The following is an 8,379-nucleotide window of genomic DNA, read 5'->3' on the forward strand; positions in this document are numbered from 1 at the left end:
CAAAAAATTAGCCCTCATACCGCCCCATACACGGAAAGATAAAAAAGTTATAGGGGTCAGAAGATGACAATTTTAAACGTATTAATTTTCCTGCATGTAGTTATGATTTTTACCAGAAGTACGACAAAATCAAACCTATATAAGTAGGGTATCATTTTAACCGTATGGACCTACAGAATAAAGAGAAGATGTCATTTTTACCGAAAAATGTACTGCGTAGAAACGGAAGCCCCCAAAAGTTACAAAACAGCGTTTTTTTTTTACATTTTGTCGCACAATGGGTTTTTTTTCCGTTTCACCGTAGATTTTTGGGCAAAATGACTGACGTCATTACAAAGTAGAAAGTTATGATTTTTTAAATGCAAGGAGCAAAAAACGAAAATGCAAAAACGGAAAAAACCCCGGTGCTTAAGGGGTTAAGGGGTTAAATGGCGAGGAGGGAGAATTGAAAATTCGCTGGGTTAGTAAAGAGTTAATGTTAGTTTTTTTTTTTCTCAGATTTCACCACAGAAACCGGAAAACCGCAAAGAAACAAACAAAAAAAAACAAAGACACGTCATAAAAGAATAAATAAATAAATAAATAAATATATAAATCCTTCCTGTAATGTCCCATCTGCGGTTATGACAGAAACCATCGCTGACGTCACCTAACACTGACTGAGCTACTACGTATTACGACAGGGATCTCTGACCCCGCCCCGTGGCGTCATAACCCCGCCCCCCTGTATTACGTCCCCACTCTCAGCATCACAACGTGCCACGAAGCAGAGTGGGAGGAGATAGCAGAGCTCCGTCATCTCCCATTGGGCCAAACCGTGTGACGTCACCGCACGCCGGCCAATCGATGAGCGCCTCGCGGACACGGCCCTCACGCGCAGCACGGGGACCACTGACGTAAGCGTCCGCCGCGCGGCGCCAACCGTAACATGGCCGCGGCACGTCACCGGCGCTGCTATGGCGACGGGCGTCTCGAGCTGTGCAGGGGCGGGGCCGGTGGCTGCATTGTATATAAAGAGGTCACAGGGCGCGCGGGGTGTGTATGTGTGCGTGAGGAATCCGGTTTGGGAGGTGAGTGTCCGGAGTGTGAGTGCGGTGTATGAATGGTTACGGCATAGCTGCATGAGGGTAATGTAATACTAGGGGGGCTCATACTTATTACTATGACATTGTCTGCTGATATAATTCTGTCTGGAGCGTCTTAAAGGGGAACTCCATAGTGGACAATCAGCTGATCATAAAGTGGGACCCCCACAATCACTTGGTAGTGAGCATTCAGCTTCCCTACAGCGCCACCGCTGGAGAGAAGAGGTATTACACGGCCACATTTGCACCAATAGAGTAATGCAGGACCTGATGGGTCCTCCAGGATGGGAGACGCTCTTTACAGGTGCTGTGACCCCCGATTTCTAACCTTTGACGAGCCCCTCTTTCGTTCTTGATTTTTGCAACATGGTTGAGGAGTCAGTCAGACCTAAAAGGGGTCCTCCGATTTAAAGCACCACCCCATCATGTCATAGGGCGAGGTTTGCCAACCAGTAGTGGGAAACTACAAATTCCAGCATGCCCAGACCTCCAGGGTGCCTCCAGCTGTTTGCAAAGCTACAACTCCCAGCATGTCCGGACAGCCGTTGGCTGTCCGGGCATGCTGGGAGTTGTAGTTTTGCAACAGCTGGAGGCACACTAATTGGGATAAATAAAAAGTCACATATCAAAAGTTTTAATTTATCGGGGTCTTAGTGCTGTGACCCCCACTGATCAGGGGAATGAGCGTGGAGATTCATGTGGCAGCACTCTTCACTCTCCGTCCATAGACTTATAAAGGGGCCACAGTAAAAAAAAATACTCTATAAAGGGGTGCTCTGATTTTAGATTAAAACCCATGCTGCTGTGGTTAAAAAAATAAATTAAAAAAATAAATAAAAAAGAAACCCAAAAAACTGCACCATATTTGTCTCTACAACTCCCATTGTGAAGGGAGTTGTAGTTTTGCAACAGCTGGAGGCACCTTGATTGGGTAACACTGCTATAGGTCTTAAAGGGGCAAAAAAACTAAACAAATCCTGGTCGCCAGACTAAGAATTTTGTGTAATTGTTGACCCTTTCTCGGAGTGTCCAATAAATTATAATAGTCCTGTTTTACTTACCTCCACCTCCGTTCCTGCGCTGATTCCCTGTTCTGCCTACAGTCGGCGCTCTTGTTTTGCAGGGGATGTCAGGTGATCACCACAGACAGCCAATGGCCTCGGCGGTGACCCTCCGCTCTACATGACAAGGCTGCCGGCTGTCACATTACACTGACCAGAGCATGGGGGAAAAAAATGTTTCCCTTCAGATATTAGGACACTTATGACTGACACTCGAAGAGATGAGGGGACACTAATGACTGACACAGGGAGAGATGAGGGGACACTAATGACTGGGACACAGGGAGAGATGAGGGGACACTAATGACTGGGACACAGGGAGAGATGAGGGGACACTAATGACTGGGACACAGGGAGAGATGAGGGGACACCAATGACTGACACAGGGAGAGATGAGGGAACACTAATGACTGTGACACTGGGGGAGATGAGGGGACACTAATGACTGGGACACAGGGGGAGATGAGGGGACACTAATGACTGGGACACAGGGAGAGATGAGGGGACACCAATGACTGACACAGGGAGAGATGAGGGAACACTAATGACTGTGACACTGGGGGAGATGAGGGGACACTAATGACTGGGAAACCGGGGGAGATGAGGGGACACTAATGACTGGGACACCGGGAGAGATGAGGGGACACTAATGACTGGGAAACCGGGGGAGATGAGGGGACACTAATGACTGTTACACTGGGAGAGATGAGGGGTCACTAATGACTAGGACTCCGGGAAAGATCAGGGGACACTAATGACGGAGAGATGAGGGGACACTAATGACTGTGACACAGAGAGATGAGGGGACACTAATGACTGTGACACAGGGAGGGATGAGGGGACACTGTGACACTGGGGGAGGTGAGGGGACACTAATTACTAGGACTCCGGGAGAGATGAGGGGACATCAATGACTGTTACACTGGGGGAGATGAGGGGACACTAATGACTGGGAAACCGGGGGAGATGAGGGGACACTAATGACTGTTACACTGGGGGAGGTGAGGGGACACTAATTACTAGGACTCCGGGAGAGATGAGGGGACATCAATGACTGTTACACTGGGGGAGATGAGGGGACACTGACTGTGACACAGGGAGAGATGAGGGGACACTGATGACTGTGACACAGGGAGAGATGAGGGGACACTGACTGATCATATGACGTAATGTGACGTGCAGCATCCTGGATCATAATCCCTGTTGTAGACGGGTGAAAGGTTTTGACTGATCAGTATGTCCGGTTCCCGACTGATCACTATAACGAGCGCACTACGGCCGTGTTCACATTACACAATCTCCGCCTGGAAATGTTCTGGCCGGAGGTTTAGACGCCGCCTCTAAGTTGCTGCTAGGACTTTGGAGGAGATTTATCAAAACCTGTGCAAAGGAAAAGCTTCCCATAGCAACCAATCAGATCACTCCTTTTATTTTCAGAGGCCTTGTTAAAAATGAAAGAAGTGATCTGATTGGTTGCTATGGTAAACTTTTCCTCTGGACCGGTTTTGATAAATCTCCCCCTTTGTGGCGTTTCCTATAGATAGCGGTGTATTTCACGTCTATGCCAATAAAAGAATGAATACCGTGTCTGAAGTGTGACCCCCCCCCCCCCCCCAGCCTTAGTACATCCCTCAGCTGTGTCACATGACAGAAACAAACTTACAATGTAAGTCTATGGGATTTTTTTTTTAAGTGAAAGATATTTTGTGTGGTCTGATGGCATCCAGGTGTGGGGACCCCCCCACCAATTGCTGAAAGGGGTCCTCAGATTTAAGGTGTCCCCCTGACTTTTAGACAAACTTTGTCTTGTTATAGAGCAGGGTATCCCAATCAGTGGGCCCCCAGCTAAACTACAACTCTCAGCATGCCCGGACAGCACCCTGATGGCGAAAACACTGTCACAGAGACACGTTGATAGTTCTGAGACCCCCATTGATCAGGAGAATTCACTCCCTGTCTTGCAGCGATCTCTGTCCATCTTCTCTGGAGGGCCGCAGAATGGAGACCGCTGCCAAGTGAAGCATGCTACTGCGCACATTTGAGACCCTGAACAACAAACTTTAAAAAGTACCTGTCACCAAATAAACTGTTCTCAATCACCTCAGGCTATGTTCCCTAACTTCTCCTAACACCCCTCCTGCCCTTAAAAACAATCTCCTCCGGGTGTTTTTCTCTTCCTTGGCGCAGATTACGGAGCGCTGCCCATGTGACTGCTGTTTACCTGTGGGAGACGATGTTTTCCATAAGTCTTTCCTTTCCTCCTGAGATGACTTGTCTTATGAGTTGTGGAGATGAGAAATCTTATTTTGGAGACTAGAACCACTGCAGGATGAGTCCCTCCAGATGCCACCAGATGCCACCAGATGCCAACTCTGATCATAAGAGAGAGTGAGGAAACAGCAGTGCCTGGTTTTATTAAAGGGGTACTCCACTGGGAATAAAAATTCAAATCAACTGGTGCCAGAAAGTTAAACAGACTTGTAAATTACTTCTATAAAAAAAAAATCTTAATCCTTCCAGCACTTATCAGCTTCTGTATGGTCCTCAGGAAGTTCTTTTCTTTGCGTTTCCTTTCTGTCTGACCACAGTGCTCTCTGCTGACACCTCTGTCCATGTCAGGAACTGTCCAGAGCAGGAGCAAATCCCCATAGCAAACCTCTCCTGCTCTGGACAGTTCCTGAAACAAATAGGTGTCAGCAGAGAGCACTGTGGTCAGGCAGAAAGTAAAAAAGAAATGAACTTCCTGTGGAGCATACAGCAGCTGATAAGTACTGGAAGGATTAAGATTTTTAAATCTTTTAAAATTAAGTAATTTACAAATCTGTATAACTTTCTGGCACCAGTTGATTAAAAAAAATATATATATAATAAAGTGTTCCAATGGAGTACCCCTTTATTTGCTTGTATTTGCCACCCTTCATTTTACAGCAGTCTGTCGTAATGTTATGGGAATAACCCTTTAACTGTTTTTCCAACCTGTCTATAGAAATTAGATGTGTAGAATGGACGTGGAGACCCTGCGCCGATCCCTTGCCGAGGCCGGGCAGAGCCATGTGCTGCAGTTCTGGGAGGAGCTCTCTGAAGCCCAGCGCTCTCACCTCCTGGAGGAGATACAGGGCTTGAGCCTTCAGGAACTGAACGGCTTCTTTACCAAAGCAATGGCCGCCTTCTCCGTATCTTCTACGCAAGAAAAAGTGGACGCACGGATGGAGGCCGTGCCCAGAGAAGTCCTGGGCAGCGTCACAAGGGATCAAGAACATCTGAAGGATTGGGAGGCTGAAGGTAATGGGATCAGTCATTCTGACCATGGTGGGATGTGTGACCTGCAGGAGTCAGTCACTTTAAGGTTACGTTCACACATACAGGATCCTGCGCAGATTTGATGCGCAGATTTGATGCGCAGGATTTCATGCTGTTTAGTCATTCCGTTTACTTTGAAATCTGCACCAGAAAATCCTGCGCATCAAATCTGCGCAGAATACTGTACGTGTGAATAGACCATAAAAGGGGTATTCCAGCATGTTTTAAAGCCACACTTGAGAATCCCCACCCACCCCCCCAGCCCATTTACGCGCTCTTTCTCTCTCGCATGTGCTCTCGCTTTTTATTTTTTTATATAATGCTAGGGCAGTATAGATATCACTCGTCACGGCGATGTCCCTCTAGCCAGTGATTGGCTGAGCGGGCAGGTCCTGGTCAGATGCTAGTCAGGACACAGTGATCCATGGATCCCGCTGTTAAAGGAAAACTGTCACATGTTTGCTCCTGCACTAACCACAGGTACTGATGGATAGTGCGGGAGACGCTGATTCCTATAATCCCTACCTTGGCCGGATCCGTCCGGCCGTTCGCCCGCAATCTTAAATTTTATTATATCTGGAAATATGACTAACTGGCACAGGCGGGGTTTCTGTAGCTTAACTTGCACTGACGTCAGCGCCGCCTGCTTATGAATATTCATCCCCCTCCCTCCAGCTCTCCCTCTCTTCGCCGCTCCTAACTGGAGTTCACTGTGCATGTCAGCAAGCGGCGCATGCGCAGTGAAGACCAGTTAGGAGCGGCGAAGAGAGGGAGAGCTGGAGGGAGGGGGATGAATATTCATAAGCAGGCGGCGCTGACGTCAGTGCAAGTTAAGCTACAGAAGCCCCGCCCGTGCCAGTTAGTCATATTTACAGATATAATAAAATTTAAGATTGCGGGCGAACGGCCGGACGGATCCGGCCAAGGTAGGGATCATAGATACCAGCGTCTCCCGCACGATCCATCAGTACCTGTGGTTAGTGCCGGAGCAAACATGTGACAGTTTTCCTTTAAAGGAAATCTGTTACCAGTGTCACCTGCACTAACCTGTCGGTACCGACAGATAGTGCAGGTGACACTGATGACAACGGTACTTACCTTGTCCCGTTCTGTGCAGGGGATATCCGGTAATCTTCTCGGTTATCTCCACTCCGAGCACCGGCTTGGGGCACGGGTGGAGCTTAGTGACGTCACCGCTGCTGCTCTCTGCTGGGTCCTGGGAACAGCAGCGGTGACATCACTAAGCTCCACCGGTGCTCGGAGTGGAGATAACGGAGGAGATTACAGGAGATCCCCCTGCACAGAACGGGACAAGGTAAGTACTGTTGTCATCGGTGTCACCTGCGCTACCTGCTGGTAATTATCGACAGGTTAGTGGAGGTGACACTGGTGACAGATTTCCGTTTAAGGATTTATTATAATGCCAATTATTTTCATGGAATACCAGAACCAGAAAAAGCCATCACTGATAAATGGCAGCACACCCAATATAATCCATTAGAAATGTTATTAGTACAAAATGCATAAGAAAAACATACAATTGCACACGAAAAATGGGTTAAAAACATTAAAAATCCCTGGCTTACTAGAGCCAGCACACAACTTATGGGAGGGGCCATGAACCCCCCTCTCCTAACCAGACACCCGTCCTCAGTAACACAATAAATGACCTGTGTGTCAGGTCTGTGGACCACATGCAGGTAGTATTAATGATAGTCAATACACAGTACCAATATACTGCAAAATCAATGCAAGCACTATCTACAGCTGTATATCCTATGTTACCATACAGAACCAGACATCACAGGCCAGGTAGGAATTGGGGAAGTGAGGGAGGACGGGGGTCACCTGAGTGCCCACACGTTCCGTTGCCACACAGGGGCAACTTCCTCAGGGGTACTAATAATAATTCTAATGGATTATATTGGGTGTGCTGCCATTTGTCAGTGATGGCTTCTTCTGGTATTGTGTTTTCTTCACTGGGTAGCACCCCGCTTTCATTAGGTTGAGCCCCTCCTGTCTCTTTTTGTCAATTATTTTCATGGGACAAAGAGCTGCATGATGATGAGTCTGTGAGCTTCAGCATTAACCTATATAATGTCCCCCCCCCCCCCCCCTTCCTTCATTCTCAGGTTTTACCCATATTGCAGACGGTAAAGTGGCGGTTCTTTTGCTAGCTGGTGGGCAGGGAACCCGACTGGGGGTGACGTTCCCCAAGGGTATGTATGACGTGGGCCTTCCTTCACACAAAAGCCTCTTCCAGATCCAGGCCGAACGCATCTTGAAATTGCAGAGGCTGGCGAAGGAGAAACACGGGAAGGACTGTATCATCCCATGGTGAGTAGTAGAGAGGAGTGAACTTACAGTAAATTCGATTCGTCACGAACTTCTCGGCTCGGAATTTGATGACTTTTCCTGCATAAATTCGTTCAGCTTTCAGGTGCTCCCGTGGGCTGGAAAAGGTGGATACAGTCCTAGGAGACTCTTTCCTAGGACTGTATCCACCTCTTCCAGCCCACCGGAGCACCGGAAAGCTGAACTAATTTTATGCAGGAAAAGTCAGCAACCGCCGAGCTGAGAAGTTCGTGACGAATCGAACTTACTGTAAGTTCGCTCATCTCTAGTGAGTAGTGTGTGATACAATGGATGTGCATAAAACAGCTGGAGACACACTGGTAGGTAAACTACTATTCCCAGCAGGCCCGGACAGGCTTTACCCATCCAGGGTTCCTCCAGCTGTTGCAAAACAACAACTCCCAGCATGCCCGGACAGCCGAAGGCTGTCCGGGCATGCTGGGAGTTGTTGTTTTGCAACAGCTAGATGCACCCTGGATGGGTAAAGCCGGTCTGGGCCTGCTGGGAATGGTAGTTTAGCAACAGCTGGAGGCACACTGGTAGGTAAACACTGCCATAAGTAAACACAACCACTGAAA

At 48.1% G+C, this 8,379-nt stretch overlaps 1 protein-coding gene across 1 annotated transcript in view; it reads left to right on the forward strand.

Moving 5' to 3' along the window:
- Positions 1 to 918: 918 nt before the first annotated feature.
- UAP1 (UDP-N-acetylglucosamine pyrophosphorylase 1) overlaps positions 919 to 8,379 on the forward strand; it is a gene marked incomplete in the record, with an annotated part of 21,069 nt that continues 13,608 nt past the window's right edge. Inside the window, 3 exon segments of the mRNA XM_056523290.1 lie at positions 919 to 1,070; positions 5,133 to 5,428; positions 7,579 to 7,783. Coding sequence (XP_056379265.1) covers positions 5,140 to 5,428; positions 7,579 to 7,783 — 494 coding nt within the window.

Source organism: Hyla sarda, chromosome 6 (assembly GCF_029499605.1).
Source record: "Hyla sarda isolate aHylSar1 chromosome 6, aHylSar1.hap1, whole genome shotgun sequence".
Lineage (NCBI taxonomy): Eukaryota > Metazoa > Chordata > Amphibia > Anura > Hylidae > Hyla > Hyla sarda.